The sequence below is a fragment of the Drosophila ficusphila genome, unplaced genomic scaffold, assembly GCF_018152265.1.
Source record: "Drosophila ficusphila isolate 14025-0441.05 unplaced genomic scaffold, ASM1815226v1 contig_412, whole genome shotgun sequence".
Lineage (NCBI taxonomy): Eukaryota > Metazoa > Arthropoda > Insecta > Diptera > Drosophilidae > Drosophila > Drosophila ficusphila.
The window spans coordinates 4,007,850-4,035,653 of record NW_025064326.1 but is presented as its reverse complement, the minus strand read 5'-3'; the positions used below and the strand labels follow the sequence as shown (position 1 = coordinate 4,035,653).

The 27,804-nt window shown below is 42.4% G+C and overlaps 6 protein-coding genes across 8 annotated transcripts; 4 read left to right on the top strand and 2 right to left on the bottom strand.

The window, feature by feature from the left end:
- The first annotated feature begins 7,786 nt into the window (after positions 1 to 7,786).
- Positions 7,787 to 9,127, top strand: LOC108094118 (lysosomal aspartic protease). The gene has a single exon (XM_017194540.2). It carries the CDS (start codon positions 7,787 to 7,789, stop codon positions 9,029 to 9,031), a length of 1,245 nt encoding a protein of 414 aa, XP_017050029.1. The 3' UTR covers positions 9,032 to 9,127.
- Positions 9,128 to 9,502: 375 nt separating this feature from the next.
- Positions 9,503 to 10,867, top strand: LOC108094182 (lysosomal aspartic protease). Its single transcript, XM_017194643.2, has one exon. The coding sequence runs from the start codon at positions 9,560 to 9,562 to the stop codon at positions 10,775 to 10,777; it is 1,218 nt and encodes a 405-aa protein (XP_017050132.1). The 5' UTR covers positions 9,503 to 9,559; the 3' UTR covers positions 10,778 to 10,867.
- Positions 10,868 to 11,264: 397 nt separating this feature from the next.
- Positions 11,265 to 12,619, top strand: LOC108094116 (aspartic proteinase). The gene has a single exon (XM_017194538.2). It carries the CDS (start codon positions 11,277 to 11,279, stop codon positions 12,513 to 12,515), a length of 1,239 nt encoding a protein of 412 aa, XP_017050027.1. The 5' UTR covers positions 11,265 to 11,276; the 3' UTR covers positions 12,516 to 12,619.
- Positions 12,620 to 12,814: 195 nt separating this feature from the next.
- LOC108094175 (phytepsin) lies at positions 12,815 to 14,273 on the top strand. Its single transcript, XM_017194635.2, has one exon. It carries the CDS (start codon positions 12,815 to 12,817, stop codon positions 14,000 to 14,002), a length of 1,188 nt encoding a protein of 395 aa, XP_017050124.1. The 3' UTR covers positions 14,003 to 14,273.
- On the bottom strand, positions 13,998 to 16,161 carry LOC108094173 (homeobox protein 5). Of its 2 annotated transcripts, none has more exons than XM_017194633.2 (3): positions 15,667 to 16,161; positions 15,267 to 15,607; positions 13,998 to 15,179 (listed from the first exon to the last, which is right to left on the bottom strand). In XM_017194633.2, the coding sequence occupies exons 1-3, from the start codon at positions 15,734 to 15,736 to the stop codon at positions 14,376 to 14,378; spliced, it is 1,215 nt and encodes a 404-aa protein (XP_017050122.1). In that variant the 5' UTR covers positions 15,737 to 16,161; the 3' UTR covers positions 13,998 to 14,375. The 2 variants fall into 2 exon arrangements, with proteins under 2 accessions (XP_017050122.1, XP_017050123.1); XM_017194634.2 differs by having other exon boundaries at positions 13,998 to 14,948.
- Positions 16,162 to 16,323: 162 nt separating this feature from the next.
- Positions 16,324 to 18,571, bottom strand: LOC108094179 (secretion-regulating guanine nucleotide exchange factor). Of its 2 annotated transcripts, none has more exons than XM_017194638.2 (5): positions 18,553 to 18,571; positions 18,119 to 18,448; positions 17,468 to 17,719; positions 16,587 to 17,362; positions 16,324 to 16,529 (listed from the first exon to the last, which is right to left on the bottom strand). In XM_017194638.2, the coding sequence occupies exons 2-5, from the start codon at positions 18,134 to 18,136 to the stop codon at positions 16,439 to 16,441; spliced, it is 1,137 nt and encodes a 378-aa protein (XP_017050127.2). In that variant the 5' UTR covers positions 18,137 to 18,448; positions 18,553 to 18,571; the 3' UTR covers positions 16,324 to 16,438. The 2 variants fall into 2 exon arrangements, with proteins under 2 accessions (XP_017050127.2, XP_017050128.2); XM_017194639.2 differs by having other exon boundaries at positions 18,119 to 18,399; positions 18,553 to 18,568.
- Between the last annotated feature and the right edge of the window lie 9,233 nt (positions 18,572 to 27,804).

The window sequence follows — 27,804 nt, the reverse complement described above, 5'->3', positions numbered from 1 at the left end:
CTTAAAGGGAGCAATATCTGATTTCTTAGAAAAAATGTTTCGAGTACACATTTTATTATATACATATCCCTTTATTATTTTCAATCTGTGCAGTCTGCCCTTGGCAAAAATCTGTAAGCCCAATTTTTTCAGTTATCCAGAGAAAACAATAATGCGAACCAATTGGCAATTCGCAATTCCAATAGTTGTTTTTGTTATGCTTCCTTACCTGTTGACTTTTTGTTCACTTCGAGCTTTTGGCCCGATGTTCGCCTTTTTTTTGCACATTTTCAGTTGGCAGCAAATTGCTGGCATTTCATTTTCGCTCTCTTTGTTGTTGTCGCTTGTTAATATTGTGCCTAGTGCGGCCGATATAAAGTCAATTTATGCAATATAATGAACTGTAAACCGGTAAACTGTCATCGCTGTCTCTGCCGTCCTTACATATTGCCATTTAAACGTGGCCAACTGAAAGCGGATGGACCAAAGGGGTAGCGGGAATTCCCGCATGCAGTCATTTTTGTATTTATTGATTTAATATCTGGCTGCTGGTTGCCTGCGGCCAATTTAATCATCATTTGTAGGAAATAATTAAAATTTACAATGCAGACAGTGGCGGAGGAGTGCTGGACTACGGACTCGATCTCTTGTTTGCTATATTTTAATAACCTGCAATAACAGAAGAGCCAGAAAAGGAGAAAAACCAGACAGCTCACTGAGGATATTAAAAGAATTCTAGTTAAAGTGATCATTTCCTTGTTCATTCTGTTCAATATATTTTTAGAAAATTATTTTTCTTTTCTCAAATTTTAGGTATTTTAATTTTAATAAACATATTTAGTAACTACTGTAGTCATCTCCCTCATATTCCTTTAATATATTGCCGCTTTCATAAACTTGTCGCTAATTTAGTTGAATGGAAATTGTTGCGCTCTGGATTTGGCTACTTTAATTTGAATTAGGGCTTTACATTTTCACACTTGCTGCCGCTCATAAATAACGCAGCTTGGGAGTGGAGTAGATTGAGAAGGGTGTATTTATTCGACGACTGTCGCCCCTTTGTTTGCTGTTGCATTTATGGTGCATTCAAATATCTAAATACACACAGGGCTGTTGCTGTTGCTGTTTCTGGTAAGTGCCATTTCAAGCTCATTAGTGGCCATAATTAGCCAGTTGAGTTTATGGCCCACAGACACTGGGCAAAATGCAGACACATCCGAGGCGCAGACGAAACTACTTACAGTGCGCACTAAAAATACTGGGCAAGTGGACTTCCTTTGTCTCGGCCTGGTCGATTTCCACATGCTCTCCGCAATGTTTTCCTTGTTCTGTCCATAATCCTTGCCCTAACACCTAAAGCCAAAACATTTTCGCAAAACGCCATTGAGAAATCGATTTGTGTTGTGACACTGACACAGTTCAATTTCACACGGCTTACCTAGCCATTATCCATTATCCCCGATGACTGAGGAGGGAGGCCCGCAAATGCCCTATGAGTGCCACATGTTCCCCATTGTCAAATGTAATCTCCTCTGCGAAAATGAAGGGAGCGAGCCGAGGTAGAAGGGGAATGCTGCAGAACTTCGCACACACACTCGAAACATAAAATAAAAAGGCATGTGTTCGCACACAAGAAACAAAAAATACTCAAAAACAACAAACAGGCAAACAAACTGAACTGTGAAGATACTTTTCGGCTACCCTCGCATTAAATTTCGCTTCTCCCTTTCGATACCCTGAAAAAAAGGATTTCGAAATTTGTATAGTCCGTTTAAAGTCCCTTAAATAATTGTAAAACCTTTTGCACATGGCCGCAACATAAAAACAATTCGGAACAAAGAATCAAAAAACAAGTAAATATAAATCTAAAAGAAGTTATGGTGCCAACAAAAATATTTTTAAAATACAAAATACATTTTTTGGAAATATGTTAACAAGTTATATATAACTATTGCTTATATAACCATTATGGTATGTGTTATTATTATTATGTAAAACTACATTCCCTACCACTTTCAATGTTACATTTTAATATCTCATAATATTAAAAGGGTATTCCATGTTTTGTTTTCCAACTTCACTTAAAATCCACTTTGGTAAAGGTAAATCGAAGAGGAGCGAGAAGATACTGGGTGGGACTCGCCAACTTTACGGCCCCGCGTATTACAAACTGAAACATGTGTTTATTGTCCGACAGACTTTGCGGGCTCCCTTACTCAGTCGCCTTCCCTCCTGCGAAAAAATGGCAAATTTTTATTTTCGTTGTCAGCGCGGCGACTGCAACACTTCAAGTGACACTGCAGACACTCTCCTTTCGGCTTTCCCCCTTTTCCCTGTCCCCTGTTTTCCCCTGCTTTTCCCGCCTTTCCCTCACTTTTATTTAGCAAGTGTGTGAAATGCTTTTAGCCTGCTCTTTTCTTTTTGCTGCCAGTCCGGCTGCTGTTTTTGTTAGTTTCTTCCGAGCTCTGTCATTAACAAATGGCAAATTAAATTGCGCTTAAATTTGCTTGTCAAAATGGCAGTGCGAGAAAATTGTATAGATGCTGTCTAAAAATACATCCTGCGAAGTCAGAAGTGTACATTTATGGAAGGAATTATTCCTTAATTAAGGTCAGTATTATTCTTTTTTTATTATTTTGAAACTGGTAAGCTAATGGGAATTTAAGAAAGTACATTTGTTTAAATTCCTAACTCTAGTGCGACTTTAAGACAAAGCCCTGTCTCATTTTCAGCTTGATTGCACTTAGCACTGCAGCTGTCCGCAATTAAAAACAGAAGCCCACTTTGTCACTTGAGGCCGTTAATAGGCCTTAAGCCGATTTAATCCGGGCAAAAGGAAAAGTAAAAGTTAAACGGGAAAGTCCCTCGTCACTCCTTCCTCCATTGGCTTCGTTTGGATCATTGTTTCTCCTGGGGGAAGGCTCATCCGTCTGTGCGATTTGATTTAGCATTTTCTGCTTCGATTTCAGTCCGTTTCTTTTGGGAGTCTCCGTGGTGCACACCCTTGTCAAAAATCTTTGTGACAGCCCCAAAACTTTGCGCTTAAAAATAAATCAAAACTTTTCATTCCAGCATCATTTTCTCACTTGCCAGCCTTTTCCCCCCAGATAAATGTGCTGATAATTTGTATATATACATTTTTTGGCTCTCATTTTCTTCATTTTTGCATATGTCAACTTTTGTCAATGGGCCAAAAGCGAGTTGCCGGCTAAAAGTTTCTATCAGTCTGAGACATGGCAAAGTTTTTGCATCATTCTGGCCTTTGTTCTTGGCTTGGATTTGATAAGGATTTCGTGTGTGTTTGGCTAAGTCTGTGGGTTAAGCTTTGATTTTCGCTTATCAGTAGTCAGCAGAAGCGTTTTCTAAGTCTGCAAATGTTAAGCAATCGAAGACGGAATCAGAATTTGAAGTGCACTTAACTAATTTATTTCTCTGGATTTTTAAGCTCAACCATTCACCTGCTGATCTCGAAAATCTCCGAAAGTATTTTACGCTCCTATATGTCACAATTTGCCAACCAAAACTTAGCTTCCATGAACTCGAATTCATCAATGTCCATTGACTTTTGAATGTCAACAAACTCCGGAAAATTGATGGTCTGAAAAAGCTTTTAAGCTGCCAGTGGCACATGGAGAAACTCCCAAACTTTTGAACCCTTCGAAATTGTTATTTCAATGTAAACAATTCAATTGCATAAATATGCCAAAAGAAAAATACAATAAACTTTTTTTCGCATGGCGGCGAGGGAGAGAAATAAATTCTAACAATTTGATTCAATCAGAATCGTAACGATATCGAATACTGGGGATCGGAATGCCTTTGTCACCTTTATAAGAATGGAAACTTTGCCGAAAAGTTATTTAAAACGTTTTCCCTTTTCCCTCTGCTTTCACCATTTTCCATCCCAGACTTTTCCTCATTGTTTGCGTTTGAAGAAAAATGCGTTTTTCATGCTAATGTCAAACCTTAATAGATGGCTCCCTCCCACTTTGAGCCTCGGAAAATCCTTGTACGGAGGCGTGGCACTCCCACCTTTGGCGAACATGTGTTCCAAGATTTTCTGGTGGCATTTCCATTTTGGGGATAACCGAGGAGTTGGGGGTCACCGTTGCCTGAGTTGTTTCACTCTTGGGAGTTTCCGATTGGACTGGTTTCGGCTTTTGGCCTCTCAATTTAATTTGAAGGGCGTGGTTGGCGGAATAGGCAATGCCAATGTGGCCAATTTGAGAACTTTTCTCATCAGGCGTTAAATTGACCCAAATAGTTTAGAGGGGCATTCTATGAATTTAAACAACTGACTTTTAGAGACATTTAGGGCTTTGGTTTGAATTCTGTGTTCCCTGATTTGAACTGCACTCTGTAGTCACCGTGCAAGGCAATTAATTCCTATTTCCATTCAGAGCTGGCCATGTTTATCCACAATATTGGCCACTGCCGAGGCCTCCCATAACGAAAACAATGAACATAACTTGGCTGCGACGATAACTTGGCTGTGGCCAAGGCAAGGGCCACAAATAAGCAAATAAACACAGGGAAAAACCTCAGACAACTCGGGAGAAGTGCAACAGCTGCAAAAGCCATAACCCACAGTCAAACAAAGATCACTTTGAAATATATTTATCATGCATTGTGATGACGTCTTTTTTACGGCATATTTACTCTGCCCGTTGATGTGGCATAAAAAATATTTATTAACTGAATCGGAACGGAAATGTTGACTTGACCTCCGACCGCAGAGGAGGCGGAGGAGGAGGAGGAGGCAAGGATTTGGATTTCAGCATGTTTGCACTGGATTCGAGCTCAGTTCGGACGGGACAATTGATGGACAAACATATTAGATATATATATATATGTCTCTATAGGAGGGGGTGTGTATTTGCGTGTGTCCGAGCGCAGACACTACAACTATAGTTCAGTTAACTAAAACATACAGCCAAGTGCACACACACGACAGTTATTTGCTTTTATGGCAGACTGGGCCTCGTCCCCCTTTCCTGTCTGCTCCAATCTGGACATGCTGTGTACGTCAGTTGGCTGAACAGTTTATCCTGCATATAAACTTCAACAACATACACAACATGCTCCTGGTTCGGACTCCCCCTTCCCTGCCCTTTTGGCCTACAACTATTTCCGCTTACTGCTAAACAAATCCCAGCTACCAAAACATTTCGCTTCGGGAACAATGGACGCACAACACTACGTATACGCAATATTGGCAGTTGGCATATTATTGGAGTTTCGTCATTCAATTGACGGATTGAAGGGGATGGATTAAAGGGGGATGAAGGGGAGTTTGGGGCAGAGTTTGCCAGGGATCGAATCACAAGCCAAGTCTTTAACCCAGTCTCATATAATATGTTGACAAGTTGATAAATTGTTTTGCATGAACATATTCCGCCTTTGGGTAAATCGTTTAATTGGACTGAGAATTGAGTGGAATCGAAATCTGACAATTGGCTTTTTATCAACGTGTGGAAAATTCGGTTTGTGTATGTTGATAAAGAGATACAAAGAATTTCACTATTGTTCTTCACAATTAATTAATTAATAGATAACAACTTCAACCTTATGTAAACGAACCATTAGCCTGGAGATAAATGTTTCTGCTTTTTGCATTTTTCCTTTGAAACTGTATATATTGTTTGTTGTGAAACTTGCAGATCTAGAACATTTTGGAGCCTTTTTCTGATACACTTTTTTCATTTTTTCAAGAGGGTGATAAGTGATAAAAGTGATGCCAAAAAATGGCAAGTGTGGCATAAAAAAGTCTGCGCAAAGAAGATGTCACCAGCTGTCGCAGACAATCTTAATATTTGATGTCAAAACACGCAGCGAGGAAGCAGCTGTGACCCCAATACCATGTCGGGGATAAAAAACCCTCACCCATTCCCAAAGTTTTAAACAGAACGCCAACCATTAAAAATGTAATGCATTTGCCGAAATAAAATGCATAAATTTGCTATGCTAAATTAAACCTGCAAAAAGGATCCCACTTAGAAAGGACTAACGGGTCGTCCTGCATACGAAATCAGTTTAGTTTAGTTGATTATAATGGTGATGGTGGATGGTGATGGACTGGGCCTGATTTTCATGTGATTTACAAGGGTCCTAAATGAAAAGTAGGGGTTTGCCTGATGAGATGCCATTGTTGGTCGATGCCACTGTAAAATGCCAAAAACAATTTAATGCTTCATTGATAACCGCACATATGCTACCCCTGTGACTGACAGCGCAGACTTATCTTGGTTTTCCTTTCTTTTCTTTTCACTTTTCCCAGCTTTCCCCGGGCAAAACTTGTCGTCGAACGGAATCGAACCGAACGAAGGAACGGAAAATACATCTTAACTGTGCGATAAACATATGAAAAATGCACATGCGGTGAGCTAAGTTCAATTCCAGAGGCCAAAAGTTTACGCCACTTAATAGAACTTGACGCAAATTCAATTACAACATCGGTCCCCGCACCCTCAACTCCTCACACTCCGAAACTCTCAGTCGGATGGCGGAAAAACTTGTAAAGAAATTTGCGGAAAAACGCTGATAGCCAACTTCTACCCCCAAAAACCGAAGCGACAGTTTTTCCTACACACTAGGTTGGGGTATTACATTTACTTCAATAGTTTAAAATCTGAAGAGCAGGAGAAGTGTACAATTTTGTACATAAAATCGAGGGGAAAAAAGATTCCTAAACAATATCTTTTTTCAACTGTCCAAAGATTTGGTAAACGATTTCGTCGCCAAGGGCTGTTTTATTGTGAAATAGTAGAGGATGGCAAGAATAACTTCAATTGAATTGGAAGTTCTCCCCTTACTTCAGCTACACTTTTGCTGCAATTAGCAAATAAAACTTGGCTTATTTTCGGTGGGTAAATGAGGCGTGGTTTGGTCGGTCGGGCGCCTTTAGAAACTTTTGCAATCACTTTCGTTTGCATTCATTATTGGCCCAAGGAAAAGGATTGAACCGCCAGTTTTCTTTGGGCTTGGGTCAACTCGAAAGTCAACTAAAGGCTGGAGAAAATGAATACTTTTCAGATGGAAAACTTTTTGTTTTGGCCATTGAACTTATTGATTAAATTAAATGGGAAATTAATTATAATGGTTTAAGTTTAACTCTAAAGTTAAGGTAAAATATTAAAAATATTTATTTATAGCTATAATTTGGGTCTTGAGAACTGTAAATTTTTTATTTAACTTATTCACGAGGTCTTAACATTTTATCTTATCTTCATTTCAATCCAAGAAATATATTGGATATATTCACTCAGGTATATAACAAGTGGCGCTGTCGGATAAAAAACGTTTATCCGTTCAACTAGTGGTACGAACATTTCGTTTGCCAGCGGAATTTTACAGAAGTCTTTCTACATGTTTATGTATGGAACAAGCAGTTCTTCTGTTGTCCGCCTAGATGGCGGCACTTATTACGGCCAAACAAAAGTATTTCAAATATTTAAAAAATTCTGTTGCCTCAATATTCAAATGATACAATTACAAATGTTCTGTTTATATTATCAGTAAACGAATTAAATAAATGAATACAATTATAATTTATATGTATTTACTACAATTTCAATATGTATATTTTAAGTTATTTGAATTCAGTGAATAACTTCACGTAATTAAAAATAAACATACTTCCTGCCACGTGCTGAACCTCTTCTATTTACTTTGCCTAATACCATTGCAATAGTGCGAGAATAGTTTCAGCTGACCCTAATATACAGCTGATACTAATGGAATTTTCGGTTAGTTTTCCATAAATACGTGACCTCTTCGCAGATTTAGGGCTAAGTGACGGCGACAAACGATGCAGTCTCTGAAGAAACCCGGACTGGTGCTGACCTTAGTGCTAATTCTGTGCCTAACCAACAGTTTTGTGGAGTCGAGAAGATCGAAAAGATGGCGGAAGGCGGTGCACTTGAGCCTGCACAGGGAAAGGAACCACACCAAAACACTCCACAGCTTCAACGGCCAGAAACAGAGACTCAAGGAGAAACTGAACCCTTCCGCGTTTGCTGTAACCAATCCCAACCAGGCGATAGCAAACCTACTCAATTCCCACAACACGGAGTACTACGTAAAAGCGTATTTCGGAACCCCTCTGACTCAGCAGGTTACCCTTCTCGTGGACACGGCATCCGCAAACCTGCTGGCTTACTCCACCAATTTCACAAAGAACTCTTGCAAAAATCACAATGGCTACAATTCCAGTCTGTCCACCACATACCAGGGCATCGGAACGCCCTTTCAGATTAAGTACGCATCGACGGATACTCTGACCGGATTCCTCTCCACGGATACTTTAACCTTAGCCGATCTGTCCGTTACAAATCAGACATTCGCTGAAATTGAATCAGCACCGCAAGTCTTGTGCAATCGCTCCAATTTCGATGGGATCCTCGGACTGGGACTCTCTGAGATTGCGATCGATGGAGTGCCGACTCCCTTGGATAATATGATAGCTCAAGGAGTCCTTAACAATCCAATCTTCGCCTTCTACGTCAACAGAAATGCCTCGGATGCGGGAAATGGGGGAGTGTTGTTGCTTGGTGGATCGGATCCCACTCTCTACTCGGGTTGTCTGACCTACGTTCCCCTATCCAAAGTGGGCTTTTGGCAGATCAACGTTCCCAAAATCAACATTGGCAGCAAGAAACTGTGCACCAACTGCCAGGCAATCCTGGATGTGGGAACCTCTTTGATCATTGTCCCTTGTCCGGCTCTCCAAATCATAAACAAGCAATTGGGACTCAAGAGCACAGATAAGCAAAATGGCGTTTACATCATCGATTGCAATAAGGTGTCGAGTCTGCCGGACGTTGTCCTCAATATCGGATGGAAGGACTTCACTCTCACTCCGTCGGACTACGTCCTCAACTACAGTGGAACCTGCGTTTCTGGGTTCGCGAGTCTCGACGACTGCAGCGGAGACACCGACGATTTCGGCGACAACTTGAACGATATCTGGATTCTCGGGGACGTGTTCTTCGGAGCATTCTACTTGCTCTTCGATTTCGGCCTCAAGCTTATAGGCATTGCTCCCAAAGCTTAATAAAAAATATGGGTTTAGTTTTTTCTGCAAAATAAATAGAATGGTTGAGGGTTAACATAATGAGCGAGGTAAAAATATAGTTATTTCAAAAAAGTATCAATTAGTTTTCCTAAACACCTTGGTAAAAATAGATAAATGAAATTATCAAAACAAAATTTTCCACAGCCAAACAGTTTGTTTACAACAAACTCGAGTTTGTTATCAATAAGGTGAGAAATATGCAATCAAGACTTTTCATTCAGTTCGCCAATATACCTGGAAGTTTATCTAAAATCCCAGTGGCTGACTTCAATTGCTCTGTGTCTCATTTTATGCACGGCACCAACTTGTGTAAACAAAGGCCAAGATCGATAAGGACTATCGATCAATCTGATAACTTCGACTACATCGATTAGTGATCCATTTTGGACTTATCACCGACCATATAAATATCAGTGCGCCAGTGTTTTTTCTTCAGTCTAGCCCCAGACAGTAAAGAGGGCAGAACACTATACCTTCTGGTAGGAAAAGTTTAAAAATAGTATCAAAATGTTCAAGTATCTGGTCTTGCTGACCATCCTGGCCTTGGTCAGTGCTGAGATCCAGCGGATAAAGATCCACAAGAACAGGGATCACAAGAACACCCGCCACAGTCGCAAGCAGGCGATCCAGGCCCTGAAACTCAAGTACCACATAACCGACGATCTCATAATCTACGACGATGGAGTTCCGGTTTATGTGCAGCCCGATTACGGATACGACTATCCCAGCCAGAACTCGGACGACTACACCTCCGAGGAGCTGGGCAACTCGATGAACATGTACTACTACGGCGAGATCAGCATCGGCACTCCGCCGCAGTACTTCAACGTGGTCTTCGACACGGGTTCCGCCAACCTGTGGATCCCCTCGGCCCAGTGCCTCTCCACCGATGTCGCCTGCCAGCAGCACAACCAGTACAACGCCAGTGCCTCCTCCACCTACGTGGCCAGTGGCCAGAACTTCTCCATCCAGTACGGAACGGGCAGTGTCACCGGTTACCTGGCCATAGATACTGTTACCATCAATGGCTTGGCCATTGCCAATCAGACCTTCGGGGAGGCGGTTTCCCAGCCTGGCAGCAGCTTCACCGACGTGGCCTTCGATGGCATTCTGGGCATGGGCTACCAGCAGATCGCCGAGGACAACGTGGTGCCGCCGTTCTACAACCTCTACGAGCAGGGCCTCATCGATGAGCCCGTCTTTGGGTTCTACTTGGCCAGGAACGGCTCCTCGGAGGAGGGCGGCCAACTGGCGCTGGGCGGAACCGATCTGGACTTGATCGACGGCGAGATGACCTACACCCCGGTTGTGCAGGAGGGCTACTGGCAGTTCGGAGTGAACAACATCACCTGGAACGGAACCGTCGTCTGCGATGGCTGCCAGGCAATCGCCGACACGGGAACCTCCCTGATCGCCTGTCCCCCGGCTGCCTACCAACTGGTTAACTCCCTGATTGGCGCCACCCTCATCGAGGGAGACTACTACGTGCCCTGCTCCACCGTGAGCTCCCTGCCCGTGCTCACCTTCAACATCGCCGGCGCCAACTTCGACTTGCCTCCCTCGGTCTACATCCAGACCTACACCGAGGGCAACTACACCACCTGCATGTCCACCTTCACCTACATCGGCACTGACTTCTGGATCCTCGGCGACGTCTTCCTGGGCCAGTACTATACCGAGTTCGACTTTGGCCAGAACCGCGTGGGCTTCGCCAACCTGGCTTGAACCCTCAACGAACGAACGCTCTGTTAAATGTTTAGTTTAAAGAAGCATACATAATACCAAAAAAAAAATATATCTCTCTTGATTAATGAACTTGCAAACTTTGCAGAAAATATCATTCATTTGGTGAAAGATCAAGCATGAGATTTAGATTCATATAGATTTTATAGGAATGAAATAACAAACGTAATGAGGTAAGTCACTTTGAAATCGGCTAAATATTAGTAAAGTTCTGGAGTCTATAGTAAATATTTAGAGTTATGGGTTTGGTTAATAGAAGATGTTTGAAAACCGCTCTATACCACGATTGTTGACACTCTCAAAAATGCTCGAACTGAAGAATGCTTTAGTTAATCGTGTGTGAAATTCTCGGCTAAATGGTGCGAACGATCGACCTCAGCTGCAGAGCTTTCGCTATCTCTCAGAAAAATTTCGAGTCAAGCTGAAGAGCTATAAATACGTGACCAAGTAGGCCCAAATTTGCAAACCAAAAACTCCGACCATGAAGGTCAAGTGCAAGTCTTTCAGGTTGATGCTGTTCTGGCTGGCAGTGCTAACACTAATTGTCTTTAAAGTGGAGTCCCGCAAGCGCCTTAAAATTGGATTGCATAAAAATCCAGAGTCCATTGAAGAGAACATACACAACGAACTTAAGACCTTGGCCATTAAGCAGAAGTTAAATGTCAGTGATACGAAAACAGTGACCTCATCGAAGAAGAAAACCAAGGAAGCTGGAACGAGGGTCTCCAAACTGGGAAACCTCTACAACACGGAGTATTACGCCACTCTGAAGTTTGGAAAGCCCCCGCAGGTTCTGAAGGTGCTGATCGACACGGGATCTGCGAATCTGTGGGTGCTCTCCAGTAAGTGTCCAGATTCGGTCAAGTCCTGTGCAAATCACACAAAGTACGATTCGAGTGCTTCCACAACCTATAAGGCAATAAATACTTCGTTTAGCATTGCCTACGGCTCCGATTCGAAAGCGGGCTTTATTGCACTTTCCGGATTTCAATCGCAGGATACAGTAAACATTGCTGGATATACCATCAAAAATCAGATCTTTGCCGAGATCACCGATGCACCAGATGCCGCATTTCTCAAGTCCGATTTCGTTGGAATTTTGGGCTTGGGCTTTTCCAGCATTGCCATCGATGGCATCACCCCACCCTTCTACAATTTAGTGGCACAAAACCTTATAAAGAAGGCGGTGTTCTCGATTTATTTGAACAGAAACGGGTCGAACGCCATAAATGGCGGTGAGCTGATTTTGGGAGGCACCGATTCGAGTCTCTATAGTGGATGTTTGACCTACGTGCCCGTTTCAACTCCAGGCTACTGGCAGTTCACAATGGAAAGTGCAAAGTTGGGTGACTTTGAGTTTTGTGAAGATTGCGAGACAATTCTCGACGTGGGCACCTCACTGATAGTTGTTCCCGAGCAAAACTTGACAATCATCAACGAAATGCTGGGTGTTCTCAACCCAAATGCTTCGACCACCGTGTTTTTGGTGAACTGCTCAAGGATCAGTGAGTTTCCGGATATTGTCTTCACCATTGCCCGCAAAGACTTCCGCATGAAGCCAACCGAGTACGTCCTTCGGTACGGAGACACTTGTGTTTCCGGCTTTACCGGATTGAAGGGCAACTCCTTGTTGATTCTCGGCGAAATCTTCCTGGGAGCTTACTACACGGTTTACGACATTGTCCACAAACTTATTGGAATCGCACCAGCAGTTCACTGAGGATTGCATTTACTTATAAATCTATTAAGAAAAACATTGTACTCAAAATAATAATTTCTCTACTGTATTTTTCTCATAAATAAATATTCCCTCTTTAAAAAATACAGCTACTCGCAGTTAGTTTGCATTTGCGTATCAATTTATTTTTACCATATATCACATATTCCAGTGCAAGTCTCGTGTTTTAAATGACAACCCACTTTACGTGTGGATTTAAGCGAATAGTGAAAAAGATAAATTCCACAAAGCGAAGCTATAAAAGCGTTCAAACTGACGAGGAACTAGACTAGTGATTCGCCATGAATCTACGTGTGGTTATCCTATTTTTCTGCTTGATCGTGTTTGCTGTTTGTAAAGTTCACCGATTTCACCTGGGAAGGCGATCACACCGGCATAGGAAAGTTCCCCATGCCCACCTGCACCTCCAGTTCCGGAATTCCCTGAGAAGAAAGTACGGATACACTCCCCTGCGTACATTGCATGTTCATGCTGTGATGAATCAAACGAGTGATTCTGGCAAGGGAGCAGTGTTGAACGAGGACCTGATCAATTCCTATGACACCAACTTTTTCGGGATCGTTTCGGCGGGTGGTCAACAATTTACGATGCAGTTCGACACGGGATCGTCGGACTTCTGGGTGCCCAGTTCCCATTGCAGGTTTTGCATCAAAACGTGTGGCAACAAGTTCTTCCACGAGTCCAAGTCCAAAGCGTTTCGTTCGAGTGGAGTTCCGTTCAGCATCACATATGGATCGGGTTCCGTGAAGGGAATTGTGGCCTCCGATGAGGTCAGTTTCGGGGACCTGAGGATTCAGAACCAGGGCATCGGACTGGTCAACGTGTCCGACTCCTGCTCCGTTTTCGATGGAATCGCTGGCTTTGCCTTTAAGGAACTCTCGATGACCGAGTCCGTGCCTCCTTTCCAGCAAATGATCGATCAGAATCTAGTCGAGCAGCCCATATTCTCGTTCCACCTGAAAAGCGGTTCCACAGATGGTGGCTCCATGATCCTTGGTGGCTCCAACTCCAGTTTGTACTACGGCCCTTTGACATACACAAACCTAACCGAGGCCAAGTATTGGACCTTTAAAATGGATTTCATTGAGGTGCACGGCAAGAACTCGAGGCGCTGTGAGTCGGGATGCAAGGCGATTATGGATACGGGAACCTCACTGATCGTTGGTCCCGTCCCAGATGTTCTCTTTATAAACTCCGCCATCGGAGCCAAGCATGACGAGACCTACGACCTGTATATAGTTGACTGTGCATCCATCCCCCATCTTCCGATCATAGTTTTCTCCATAGCTGGCAAGGAGTTTTACGTAAAGCCACAGACGTATGTTATGGTGTATCAGGACTTTTGCTTCTCCGGTTTCATGGACATGCGGGGCCTCACCTACTGGATAATCGGAGACGTCTTCCTCAGGGAGAACTACGTGGAGTTCGACTGGGGCAGGAAAAGAATTGGTATAGCACCGGCTGTTTAATGGCTTCGCAATATATTTGGCACTTCTTTAAAAAATTGATTTACATGTTTACAGATTTTTTGAAGAAAGCAACGTATTTTAGTTTCTTGACATTAATTTTGTTTAGTAAGTTAATGCTACTATTAGTTTTGTATAACTGGAATGTATGTTTATCCAATCTCTTTAAACTACCATGAATTATTATTTTATTATCGATCACTTGTTGTTAGTTGCGTATTAAGTGTAAAAATCGCAAGCAAAAATAAAGCAAATGGAAGTGATTGAAATTATACATTTAAATGTTAACTTGATTTTAAATTTCAGTCAAATGGGAACATTTCTGATTCTGACCTTTGTTTTTAACCCCTTGATTCAGAGATTTTGGATTCGGTGTTTATTTGTGAGTCCCGGCAGATTCGTTGCCTGTTGGTGGAGTTGGTTGTCCAAAGTTGCGCCCAAAAATGGGGCGAGGAAAGCGCGATTGTTGTTGTTGCTGCTGCTGCTGTTGGTGCAACTGTTGCAACTGGATCAACTGAACCTGCTGCTGCAAGTCCAGATTCTTGTAGAGCATTGCAGCAGCTGCAGCGGCGCTAGTTGGTGTCTGGTGTTGCTGTTGGTAAGCCTGTTGCTGCTGCGGATACAGCTTCTGCTGCGGATGTTGCTGCTGCGGATGTTGCTGGTGGTGCTGCTGATTGGGCCGCAGGTTGCAAGCCATGAATTGCTGGCAGAGCTGCGATAAAGCCAAGTCTTTGGGATTGAATTGACCTCCCAGTCCTACCAAATCACCGACACTTGGTGTTGCTCCTAAGCGATGTTGCTGCTGCTGCTGCTGATGTTGCTGGTGCTGCTGTTGCTGCGGGGGTGGTGCCCCGTGCTGCGGCTTTTGGGGCAAGTGGATGTGGTTCTGATTATGCGATGGATTTAGCTGAGGTTGCGGCTGTTGTTGGTAGTGCATCTGTTTGTAAAACTGAGGGAACGGAATCTCATTAAAGTTTTTCACCGAGTTGCGATTGTTGTTGTTGTTGTGGTTGTTATTGTTCATTTGGCTGTTGTTGCTACTATTGTTGATATTATTGTTGATATTATTGTTGATGTGGCTGTGGTTGTTGTTCATGTTTTGATTGATATTGTTGTCGGTGTTAGGTGGACGATGTTGTTGCTGCTGATGTGGCTCTCTCTGTGGTTGCTGATAGCCACCCTAAAAAATTATACAAATGAAAAACAAATAAATATTGATCCCCGCAAACTATTAAAATTTCGATGATTAATTGGAGCATAAACTAACCATCGGTTCCAGGCCCGTAAGGCAGCTAGCCGTGTCCTTAGAAAAGTCGAGAAAGTTTTCCCCAAACAACGAGTAGTTCTCGGCAGCCTTGAAGTAATTATGACTCCCATTTTCCGGATAGCCAGTGGGATCCCCATAGAGAGCACGTTCCACCTCACTGACATAAGTAAAGGCATTATCATTCGTCGCTGTTTCCTTGTTTTCACATCCGATTCCTGATACTAAGCCAAAGAATGTTCCAAAATGGGGATCAGAAGGCTCGGGAGCCTTCACGAGCCCCATGCTAACATCATTTGGGGTTACAGCCCAGATTTTCTTGGCCAGATGACTGGACACATTGACTGTAATGAGGTTAGGTAGTGCTTTGCATTTAGGCCTTGAGTTTTTAAAGACTTTTTACCTTGAGTGGCAGCCGCAGTCTCGTTCGCATCGAGTTCATCGGAAACAATTTGGATCTCAGACTCTGACATCTTACGGTTTTAATTTAAAAACAATTAGGTTTTAAAGAATTTGCTAACAAAATTATCAAATTAAAATTTTCCAAATTTTAAACCTTTCCGGACTGTCCGAATGGAAGAAAACGAATGCTTCTGGACGGAGAAGCAGTAATCGACTACGAACCCAAACAATTCGCACTCCACTTTCCGTTCTGTTTATAACTAAATAATTTCGGGCTCGAATTTCAAGTAAACATTTATTTCAATTTGCATGCGTCAAGCTCAGTGCTGCCAGGTAGCAAACGATATCGATACCAATTTGTGCAACGCTGTGCGTACTGTGAAGCTGCTTTATTTTTTTTAAGTAATTGGTTTTGGCAAAATGAAGAGTTAATGAGATTACTTGAAAACTCTTTAAAACTCGGTAGAAAACAAACGACTAGTTAAGCAATTACTAACAGCACTTTTCACTCCTGACTTTCTGGAAACAGTTCGAGTTCAAATGTCAAAAAGCTTGTCCTGGGTGTGACCGTTTCAGCAAAAAACGCAAAACCACATTATTTTCAGCTGTTCGAAGTATAGAGTATCCTAACTCCTTTAATGTTTAATATTTACGTTAATTATGTTCAAAAGTTATATTTATTTAAAAATATTTAACAAAGCTGTACACAAATGTAAATCTAAGCTAAGCTAAAAGTACAGAAAGCGCAAGCGCAAATGTTAATCACATAAAAGTTAGTTAATTGGCTCTGTAATCGCATAACAAAATCCCGCTCCAGCGCCGCACAATTTAATTGGGGGCAATTCCAAAAGGGTTGGGGTGCATCTAAAAATAGAATAAGGTTGTTTTGATTTCATATTTCTGCATTACTTCCATTCTTACAAATTTTCGGTGCTGTTATTGCCGCAGTTTCCATGCTCGTTCCAACCCCAGGTGTAAACATCTCCGGCCGTAGTCCTCAGTAACCCGTGCTCAGCTCCCATGTGAATCCTGGCCGGACTCTGATCCTCTGGAAGCTTAAGGCAAAGCGGTGTTGGTATAGCCTGCTGTTCGCTGAATGAACCCATTCCCAATTGACCATAGCAATTACGACCCCACACTAGAATCGTGTTGCTCTTCAGCACCGCTGCATTGTGGGTCCAGCCCACAGCCAATTGTCGTACGTCCTCCTCGAACTGAAAGGCGTTCGACTGCCCGAACTTGTTGTCTCCAAGTGTGAGGATTCTCTTGGTGCTGCCGCCACCCGCTTCGCTGTGATCCACGCACTTCAACAACATGTGGTTCTGACCACTCGAAATGGAAACTATCCGCAGTTCGTTCGGATTATGGGGCTGTATCTTGACCGTATTGCAGCGATGTAGGCAGGTCGCCGTGATGTCCAGTTCGATGGGCGGTGGATCCATGATCCTGAGTCGACCGAAGACGTAGATCTTGTTGTCCTTCGTGAGAACGGCACAGTGGCGCAGGCCAAAGCTTATCCTGTGGGCGAACTCTTCCCGCGGAAGTTTCACTGGCATGGGTTTTCTCACGGCTATAAAGCCGCGCTGGCAAATTCCCAGCTGCTGGAAAGCATTGGAGCCCCAGACGAACAAGCGTTTGGTTACGGTAATGGCTCCGGAAATGTCCCAGCCACAGCTGATGGTCTCCACAGGCACGTCCTGGAATTGTGAGAGATTTTCTTTTTAAGATCTATAACAATACATCTTGGAATTGTGATATATTTTCTTTTTAAGATCTATAACAATACATCATAGATGGCTCACCCCGAAGTATTCGCCGGGTATCATCTGGAACTCGTTGTGGCACTCCTCCGAAGAATCCAGTCCCAGTTGACCACGGTTGTTCCATCCGCAGGCGTGAACCCTTCCGTTGGTGTCGAGGATAAGGACGTGGCCGCCTCCACCGCGAATGAAGCGAACTTGGGCGGCGGCGAAGGAGCAGTTCTTCACCCGCTGCGGTGTCATGCACAATTCGGACTCAAAGCCAAGGCCGAGCTGGCCGTGAGAATTGGCACCCTAAGACAAGGCGGAAAAAAGGGCGAAAACCCAAGCGAAGGAAATCACTCATTAATTTGCAATGCAAATGCCCTCTGGCGATGTCTCTGTTTTTTGTTTGGTTTACTCTTTCGCAGAAGGCAATATACCTTTAGACAGGAGTTAAAAGTCGGTGGTTAAAGATTGTACACTTTAAATTCTCTTTCTAATACATTTCCTGAGTGAAAATAAGTAGGTTTCGGACAAATCATTTTCATAGTTAAAAAAAATAGTTAATATGTTTTTGCTTACAAATCTTATTGTATCTTATGGTGTTATCAAATCGGAAAATTTTATTTTGCTTTTTCTGCAAGGGTATCATATCTTCGGTGTCCGAAGTTGTCCCTTAAATTTTAAAGGGCCACATGGTGTAGTTCCTACCCAGGCGTACACCTCCATTTCGGTGACCACCAGTTGCTCGTTTCGCGCTGCACTTCCGGTTTTTGTTCGTCGCCGTGAATTTCCCGGTGATTTAATGCGCCGCAGTCACGCCAGAAATGTGTCTGCAAATCCGTGATTCCGACTCCTCGATGGCCTCCAATGGAGCGGCCTGGGCTCCCAAAAACGTACTTTTGCCCTCGGCAGCTCATGTAAAACTGAGGATTGGCTTTACCGCGGGAATTACTTTTATATTCACCGGGCTTCTGGTGTTTTTGTAGCTGCTGCTTGCACACGCATGAAAACCAGAAAATTAGTTGCTGTGCAGTATTCCTAATTTTTCAAGGTGAGGTGGGAGTTAAATAATCACTCTACTTTAGTCCACTTAATTTATATTTATTCACTATTTCTTGTTTATTATTGTTTTTGGCAGTTACCGGACAGATGTTCTCTTCTTCTTCTTCTTTGAGTTCGCAGGTCTGTCACTTTTGCGTTTTTCCCGCCAAATCTGGCCATTTTATACGATACGTTGCGCTATATTTATCTTCGATCAATTACGTAGTCAGCTTACGTCATGTTAATCGTATTAAACGAAATTTTTGTCAATCTTAATTCAGTCGATCATTGATAATAGCGTCATTTACATCAACAAACCTTGCGAGGTAACAAAACTATAGAAATCGCTTTCGCGTACTTCTGATCCGTTAACAGGTTTCTGCTAACTGGCTGTTAACGTTATATTAGTTCCCGCCATCACCAAATTTAAAAACATAGTTAAGATCACAACCTTGTCGGATTTATGCCTTAAAGACGTCCAATAATTTAACCAAAATCGATTCAAGCTTAAAATCAAACGACCTCTAAGGCCCCAACTAATAACACTTTGCCTCCATTTAATGTCTCATTTGAGCAAATGGGCGTGAAATTCGTGTTAAGTGCATATAAATATATTGTAATTAAAAGCAATAGAAGTTCAGGGCGAAGGTTAAAGTGCATGCAATTTTAATTAAGTTTTAATTGTCGAGCTGGGCTAAGAAAGTCACCCCAGTTAGCCACAATGTGAGTTCGCTCAAGAAAAAATAGGGAATTAGTTAGGTAAAATTAAAAGAAACGAAGTTGGGATATCCTAGGATTGTAATCAGCCATCAAAATGCATATCAAGTTGCAATGGATGTGATATGAAGACGCATATAGAGGCAAAAACATATTATCAGAGTTATCAGCTAAGCTTTAAGAGCAGCAATTGGTAGTGCACGCCTTAAAACCAATTGAAATCACTCGCACACAAATCCTCTGGTTTTTAATTACCTCGAAATCACAACGATGGAAAGGCAGAGAAACACAAATGGGCAACTGGCGCTAACAGCAGGACATTACAAAGCTGCAGTATTCGACTGGCATGCGATGTGGCCAAGACCCCCCCGTTCCGCCATTTCGGGCCGGTGAACATGTGAGGAATGCACTGTGGGTCCGCATTTGCAATTCAAAAATGAGCCCCGCGTTCAAACGCCAAAGGGTGGCCGCCCTTAAACGCTAGAAATGAAAACTGATGATTTTCACTTGATACCCGCAAACGAAGAAAAGCCATGCAAGAAAAGACGGCAGCTCCACATGCAATCGAAGGTGCCCAGGGGCTATAGAAATCTCTTTTGAATGGCAATTGACGTCAATTAAACCACAGGGAATTAACATGTTCCCCGTTAAATTTGAATAGAGACATTGAAACTGCAGGGCAATCAGGAAAGGTAACTTTAATTGGAAAAGTATAACACTAGATTAGATGTAAGTTGTCAGGGCATTTAAAAGTCGTTAAAGTTGGTTGTACTTTGCTGGGCCTCTTTTGTTTGACCGTTATGAATTGGTATCCCCATTTCTTGGCGCGAATATGACGGGTTTATATGAGGGTTTTCCGTTGTGGTCAGCCTGGCAATATATGGCAGGAAATCTCCATAAAGCTAAAAACAATAACCATGAGAAATGATGTTTTCATACGATGTATGTAATTAATTCACAAACTTAATTGAAATATTTAATAAATTCAATCCAAATAATAAGAATTGTTTTGGGAGGTAAGTGAACTAAACCCAATATTTTGTTAGTTTACTTTTACTTTAAGTCTGTTTCATAGTTAATACTTGCACTGTTAACTAGCATGAAAATGTTATCAGTTTGCTGTAAGGCCACATTAACAGTGTTGCTAAACTCTAGCCGCCCAAAAGTGTGCATCACTGTGTAAAAAGCCCGCGAAAGATTTGAATTTCGAAATGTCTGGCTTTCATTAGTCTAATTTTTGCGACATTTGAAAGCCCTACTTAGGAGCCTCGTTCGGATAAATGTATTTCGAAGGACCGTATATAAGACTTCACTTGCATTCGCGCGTGCATGTGTGTATGCATATGTGAGTGTGAGCGTTCCCAGTGGAGTAATTTAAACGTAAAGGACACGTGACTCCATTTCCTGTATGTTTTTTTTGGCATCTTTACGACGCTTTGTCTGTTGGTTGTCACATTTTTCTCGCTTTTTGTTGCTCCTGCGTGTTGACTTCGTTTCGTATGTCGAGTTCTCCTTTTCGCTAATGCCATTTTAGTTGTTCTTTTCTTTGCCGAGCAAAAAAAGAGACATTTTTTCGTTGTTTTCGAAATTAAATCTAATTTTATGTGCAAATGTGTTGTGTCGGCACTGTCGCTTTGTTATTAGCCAAACTCCGGCACGTTTGGCGACCCCACTTTTATTATTCTAGCTTGTCTTACCAACTTTGCAGCTACAGTAACCTTTCGTTAAAAATGTCATGGGGCTTATATACTAAGATTTAAAGTTTATTACCAAAGTCAACCAAATTTCCCTGCATATTTATTTTTTAGCCTATCAGTATTTTAAAAAATAATACAAAATTTATTTTTCCAACCTTCACCGTGCTCTTTTTCGCTCCCCCAAAAGTTTTTCCTGACTGAGAATTAACAGTTAACGAGTAAATGGCTTACGTTTTTTCTTTTCCCCCTCTTTTGCGGTTTCATTTTCATTGCAAGTTGCATTTTGTTTGTTTTACGCTTACGCTTTATTTTCATTTTCCTCCCTGCGGTTAGCACAGTGGCAGGAGGACAAGGACAACGCCATCGTGTGATAAGCCAAAGTGGCAAAATTGCTGTGGGAGCGGGGGAAAAGCGAGGTCCTGCTGATCGGGAAAACTGCCGATTGGCACTTGCAATTAAACGCTTGGCTTTAAATGTCATCGGTTGGCATGGGGTCTTTTTAAATTAACTTATCGGTGGGACAGGTGAAACTTTCGGATGCTCAACCATTTTATTATCATTTTTCTCTTCGATAAAACGGAAGTATATAAAGTCAATTAATTTCTGTGGTAGAACTGCGTGATTTTCCTTTAAATAAATGATTTTGTTTGGACACAAAATCTGTGTCGCCATGCCACCAAATATTTCAAACGTAGAGTCACCAATTTCCATTGCCATGTCCGAAAATGTTTTGCCATTCCATATTTTCCCACCGAGTCAGCTTTTGGATATCAGTCGGACAGAAGTCATGACGACCACTAATCATGACTGTGGTCCCTGCTGTTGTCCATTGTGCAGGACATTCGGACAGGTGGAGCGAACCACCGGGGAAAACCCCCGCCAGCCTTTCGCACCACAACCACCTGCAACTCCATAACTGACATAATCGAGATACAAAGCCAAAACTGTCCCGCAATGGCTGTCAAATTATGAAAATGGAATAGTTGCTGGTGTGTCTGACACTTTAAATGAAATTTGAAAAGCAATCAGAGCGCAGAACCCCGACCACCGCCGGTGTGGCCCTAATTGCTCAATCAAAAAACGTATGCAATTCCACGGGGTAAATCAAGCTGACGCTGGAAAATGCATTTTCCAAGCCAAAGAAACTAAATTTTATACTTAAACTTTGCCACAAAGAGATGGCCAAAAGGAGCGAGAGGAGTGCGATGAGCGGAAGTGTTTGGCGGTTTTTCTGGGGGAAAACGAAATGAAAGTGATTGCCACAAGCAACAGCCAAAGACAACAATGCCAAACTTTGGCTGAGCCAAGGAGTTGCACGCAGAGCGCTGGCGCTGGCGCTGGCGTTGGGGAAAACGGTCGGGAAAATGGGGGAAAACTGGGAAGCGGAAACGGAAGCGCATTGAGCAAAGTTGCAGTTGTTGGCTTTTGTTTCGCCATCTCTCCAACGCCAGAGCGAAGCAATTTAAGTTAAACAAGCGCTCAACGTCCTCCCGCTTTTCCTTTGCTGCTCCTTTTCCCAGCCACTCCCCATTCCCCATCATCGGTGTCCTTTCCCCGCGCCTCGCACAATGTAAATGTCAAATATTTTTCAAAATCCTTCGCTGCGCTCGGATTTGTTGCGAGCACTTTTCAAAAATTGTTTTCCCTGATTGACTTAAAGTTTTATTTCTTCGCGCTGCAGCTAAATCTCTCGAACTTAGTCTGGACTACTTAGCTATATGTCAAATGGTCGAACTTGTCGCTTGAAATTGATTCCCTTGAAAGAAAATTAATTGGGAAACCCACTTAAGAACGGATAACCCCAAGAGAAAAATACAAAATAAATTAGAAATATCTATTTCATTTACTCTTAAATTATATAAATTGTTTTTTTTTTCGAATTCGAGGAATAGTTTAATGATATTGGAAGTCTTTAAGTCCCGTCCCTTAGACATTGAATATTCAATTTCAATTTATGGCCAGGCGAGCCACAGACAAAGCCCAGCCTCGAGTTTGGCCCAAAGTTTTGTTCGATAATTGCAGGCGGAAACCCTATTTGGCTTGGTTTTCCTCCGTCTTCTTCAGCGCTGGCTCGATAATTATTATGTAAATTGCTTAAAAATTCACCGCAGGTATACCCAAAGGATTCACTTTGCCTCAGTTTTCCCCACCACCACCACCCTGCCACCCTGCCCCGCGATTTCCCCGCTGAGACGACGTCTGGCAGCCGTTGCGCTGCATTAAGCTTGATTGCATTAAGTTTGCTTTCCTCTTTCCAGAGGTGCAAGATGGGGTTTTTCGGGTTGCCGGGTTGGGGTGATGGGGTTAGGGATCTCTTTAGTTTCCAGCGGGGCGTTTTCACATTGCCCTTGCCCGATTTCATTGCGCTTTAATCTATGCACTTTGAATTTCTTAGCCTGCATTCCGTATTAGCCAAATTTTCGCATGCTTCGTTGCATGCCTCTCGGTTTTTCTTCGGGGTTCGAGTAATCGGGGGAATTTCTTCATTGAACTATCGCCGCACAGTGGACATTGAGACACGTTGCAGATGAATACAAAATTATATTATTTTAACACCTTTCAAGTTATATTTTATAATAAAAAGTTGGTAAATCATTTATTGTAAAACGTATAGTTTACTAGTAGGCCAAATTATTATTTGCTTACCCACTGTAAAGTGCTAAGAGCCTGTGAAAATTTGCCTTGTTGCGCTTGACAGGATATTGATGACCTGCACCTTCTGGGGATTCCCCTCCCCACATCCTCCGCCTTCAACATCATCATCATCACCAAACTTGTCTGTCGTTGCAAAAGCAATTTAATCTTTAGAGATTTTAACACATTCTATTATACATACGTGAGTTGCTTCCGCTTCCTATTCCGACTTCTTCCTGTTGAGCATTATGTGATTACTATGGCTCCCAATGCTTTTGTTTGCTGCTAATAATTAATTTGTGTGCATTACAGAAACTTTGACTCGTATGGCAAATTGCCGCATTTCATTGAATTTGAATGAATTTTATATGGGTGATCGTGCATCAATGTTTGTCCTTGAAACATTGCTGACATTTCAAGTTGGTTTTAACATGTCATTTTAAACAATGCTATAATACATTAAACTTTCTGTCTGATTTAATAATTGCAAAGTATTTTCGTTAACAAAAATTAAAGTAAATTAAAGTATAAATGGAAAACTCAATACGTTTAATTCAATTACAAAATGTATCGGGATGTAGTCACTATAAGTTTCTGCCTTTACTTCAATTGTTTCAATTACTTAACTGGATTTCCCTGCCAGTGCGGAGAATCCTTGTAAGCTCGAACCCCTGAGTGTATACATCCCGAATATATATCTTAATCCGGTGTTGTTCCTGCAACCGTTGCTATTCCTCAATCCGCAGTTGGCCTCAAGTGCCGCAGCGCAGTTTATGCAAATGAGGCGGTGCCGCCGCTCCTGCGGTTCGCGTCTGTCTATCTGCCCGACTGACAGGACCTCCACCTCCGGTTGTATGTGTGCATTGTGTCCTTGTCTTGGGCTAAATTACCGCCGGCTACCACGCCCCCTTCGAGCCAACTCAGTCTGCCCTTCGTGCCCAGTGGGCAACTAATTATTTGTTAACATAACACGAGTGGCAATTTAAATGCAATTAGGTTCGGCCTGGGTTTCCCGTCCAGGATCTCCGACTGTGCTCATTAGGAGAACTCGGGTCCTTCGATTGAGTGGAGATTTCAATTGGCAATTTAAATCGTTTCAATTGCCAACTTGGCAGGAAACTTAATGAGCATTTCGAATTTATGAGGCCAGATTTAATCGGTATGAGCAGCAGTGGTGCATAATATCTTTCAAATAAATATATGCGTGTTGGCAAAGGAACTGCTAGTAGTAAACATGGCTAGATATGCTTAATATTTTAGGGATATTAAAATGTACAAATTACGCAACATTAAAACCTTTTCTGAAATTCGAATATACATCCCGTTTAATTCGTGTGCGTTGACAAAATAAAATTTAACTGGCAATGCAAAGGACTAGCCATTACGTAAATGAATTCAATTTGTAATCAACAATGCGTGACTTCCAATCGACAATTTAATTACAAAGCCAGTGAGTGCCACAGAAAGCTAAAAATTATGTCTGCATGCCGAAAAATCTCCAACCTGATGCCGGTTAGAAAACCCCAGCCACAGACTCTTAATTTCGCATCCATTCTCCGAGCTCATCTCCATTTGAATCTGCATTGTTTTTTGCCCGGGCAAAATCTATTTAAACAAGTTCCTCCTAGCAAATTGCATTCGTCTACGACTTTTGAGTCCGAAGCCGACCAAATGCGATTACATGGGCCACAACACAAAAGGCGGAGGATGCAGGAGGAACGGACAGTCGGCAGGAGCAGAACCAGAACCAGAAACAGAACTTGGCAGATGTTCTCCCCGTGTTTTTGGCATTGTCCTAGCTGGATGCAGTGACCAGAGATCAAGCTGGTAAATCCCAGCTTGTTTGCTGCATGTGTTTTACTCTGTGCCATTCGGGTATCAGGTATTTGTTGAGGGGATTACGAAACACAGACTCCGACTGGAAGGTGAGGAAAATTAATGGTGACAGGAGGATAATGCTGGAAATAATTGAAAGTAGCACTTGCCCAGCAGGAGAAAAAATATTTCTATAAATGACAAAAAACAAATGTAAGAATAAAAATCTGCATTGTGATTTTGTTTGCCTTTAAATGTGTGTAAATACATATATACTTTTAAGGTATATAAATATTTGTTTAAGAACTTCTAAGTGAGTGTATCTCCTAGCCCAAATGCTCACCTTTCGTCAACTCGATTCGGATGGAAAACCTAATGCACCTAAGCCACAAGATTCTTTCAGCAACAACGTGAATAAAAGTACGCAAAAAATTACTAAACGAAAATGGGAAAAGCATAAGTAAGGAGCTCGAAGAGTGGACAAATGTGTGTCCTGCATTGAAATGCATGCAAATGAGCTGAATAATGAGCACTACCATCCTCTCCGACCTCTGACCTCTGGACAACCCTTTTGTGGCACTAATTTCCCGGGCAGCCAGTCGCTTGTTCCCTCTTCTGTCAGGGTCCAAAGTGTCAGTAAGTCAACAAGAATGCACTCTGACACCGCCTGAAGGAGTTGAGGAGGGAAATCGGGAGGCTGCGGGCCATACTTTAAGGGCACTGAAAAAAACATTAAAGGGATATTTAAATCACAAGCATAGAATATATTCAACAAAAATATATTGCGTTAGTTATATTATTGTAACTTATTACCAATAATTGTTTTTTTTTTAGATTGAAAAATATTCATTTAATGTTATAGACCTGTATAGCTATCCAACCCAGTAATCAATTCTCCCAGTGAAGCAATCTCGGCTATACTCGCCACTCTGTTGGCCAGTCGTAGTCCACTCGACACTTTGAATGTCATTAAGCTGTCCGTCCAATCCGGATGCCAGAACCCGTGTTTGCCCCCTGACCCCCGCCCCCTTCACTGCCCAACCCCTGCGATCCCCCTGCTCCTCGGCCACCTTGTCCTCGGCCAGGACACTTAGTCAATGTCTCACTAACAATCGTCAACAGGCTCAAGCAGCGTAGGGCAACAATCATGGCTGCTGTCCCTGTCCTTTGCTCCCGTTGTCACCCTTGCAGGATCCTCCCGAAAGGACACGGCTTTGTTTGCTGCCTGTTGGTCGGTGCGCTGGTATATGTTGAATGCATTTTGGCCGAAGAACGTTTGTCAATTTTACGCTTGTCGACTTTGTGAATTGCCCTTTTTTGTCCGGGGCGGAGACTCCTGTATTATTGCTGTATGCAAAACGCGTCCTGCGTGTTGTAATTGTCCTAACTCCGACACTGCCGGTCAAGTTTCGGGGCACAGATGCTGCAGGTGAAACATGCTGGGAAATACCTGTGAACCAGGTGAGCCCGATGACAAAGCGAAGCTGAAAAAAGCTTGATAAAAAGTTGAATGCCAGTTGGCAGGACAAGTGACTGATATATAGTCAAGTTTTTCTCTAGCTGCAGGAAAAATCATACTAAAATTACTTCCTCCCTTAAAAAAAAAAAGAATTAAATGATTTATTTAAGTAATTAAAAATACTTTTAAGCAGGATCAGTTCAAACGAGTAAATCCAATTTGAATTAAATGTGATTTTATACGATTTTCTGTTTATAAACCTACAAATGATTTTGATTTGCCCATACTCTTAATGTATTTTTTGTGTCATATTTTTTTTAAATTTTTATGCAATGTTGAATTCAATAATAATTTTCTTGCTAACATGTTTTACTAATAATTAGGCCCTTCATCCGCTTAACTACTAACCTCGGTTAGTCAGATCATCTGGTTGCCGGGGGGCAAAGTGACCTCCGAAAGGTAAACCCAATCCCCGGGGCTCAGCGGAAAACTTCGTCCTCGCCGGTGACCCCGATGCCTTGGCTCCGCTGACACGGAATATCCCTAATCGCCGATGGCTGAGTGCAAAACGCAGCACCGGAGGCGACAGTAGCATTTAGGGCTTATTAAATTGCCATTACCTAAGCCGGACACCATCAACGTTTTCGCCCAGGGCCGCTGTGCATACGAAGGCTCGGCATTTGCCACTCAAGTGCGGGATTAGCGGCGATGATGACAACAGCTTGACAGGCAGCAGGTCCATTAGGGAGGGGGAGGGGCCTCCAGGTGAGTCGCGGATGCCTGACGAGCTTAGGTGGCCAGAGAGCTCGACTACGCACACTCACACATCCGCAGGACCAAAAGGTGCACAAAAGGCTCCACTGCACTGGGAAAAAGCAGTATTATAGTCCAAATGATGTTTTTGACATTTTTTGTATGGTTCGTATGAATATATATTTTCTGAACATTTTTTTGATCCAGAAATAAATTCACGTTTAATAACAACTCCATCTGTTCCTTTTTTTAAACACTTTTTCTGCGTGATTTAATTT

Excerpts from the sequence above, each read along its gene's own strand:
- LOC108094118 (XM_017194540.2), top strand. The coding sequence starts at position 7,787 with ATGCAGTCTCTGAAGAAACCCGGACTGGTGCTGACCTTAGTGCTAATT.
- LOC108094182 (XM_017194643.2), top strand. The coding sequence starts at position 9,560 with ATGTTCAAGTATCTGGTCTTGCTGACCATCCTGGCCTTGGTCAGTGCT.
- LOC108094116 (XM_017194538.2), top strand. The coding sequence starts at position 11,277 with ATGAAGGTCAAGTGCAAGTCTTTCAGGTTGATGCTGTTCTGGCTGGCA.
- LOC108094175 (XM_017194635.2), top strand. The coding sequence starts at position 12,815 with ATGAATCTACGTGTGGTTATCCTATTTTTCTGCTTGATCGTGTTTGCT.
- LOC108094173 (XM_017194633.2), bottom strand. The coding sequence starts at position 15,736 with ATGTCAGAGTCTGAGATCCAAATTGTTTCCGATGAACTCGATGCGAAC. Across the intron at positions 15,608-15,666 it reads GACTGCGGCTGCCACTCAAG|TCAATGTGTCCAGTCATCTG; the intron begins GTAAAAAGTCTT and ends ACCTCATTACAG. Across the intron at positions 15,180-15,266 it reads TTACGGGCCTGGAACCGATG|GGTGGCTATCAGCAACCACA; the intron begins GTTAGTTTATGC and ends ATAATTTTTTAG.
- LOC108094179 (XM_017194638.2), bottom strand. Across the intron at positions 17,363-17,467 it reads TACCCGGCGAATACTTCGGG|GACGTGCCTGTGGAGACCAT; the intron begins GTGAGCCATCTA and ends TCACAATTCCAG. Across the intron at positions 16,530-16,586 it reads AATAACAGCACCGAAAATTT|ATGCACCCCAACCCTTTTGG; the intron begins GTAAGAATGGAA and ends TTCTATTTTTAG.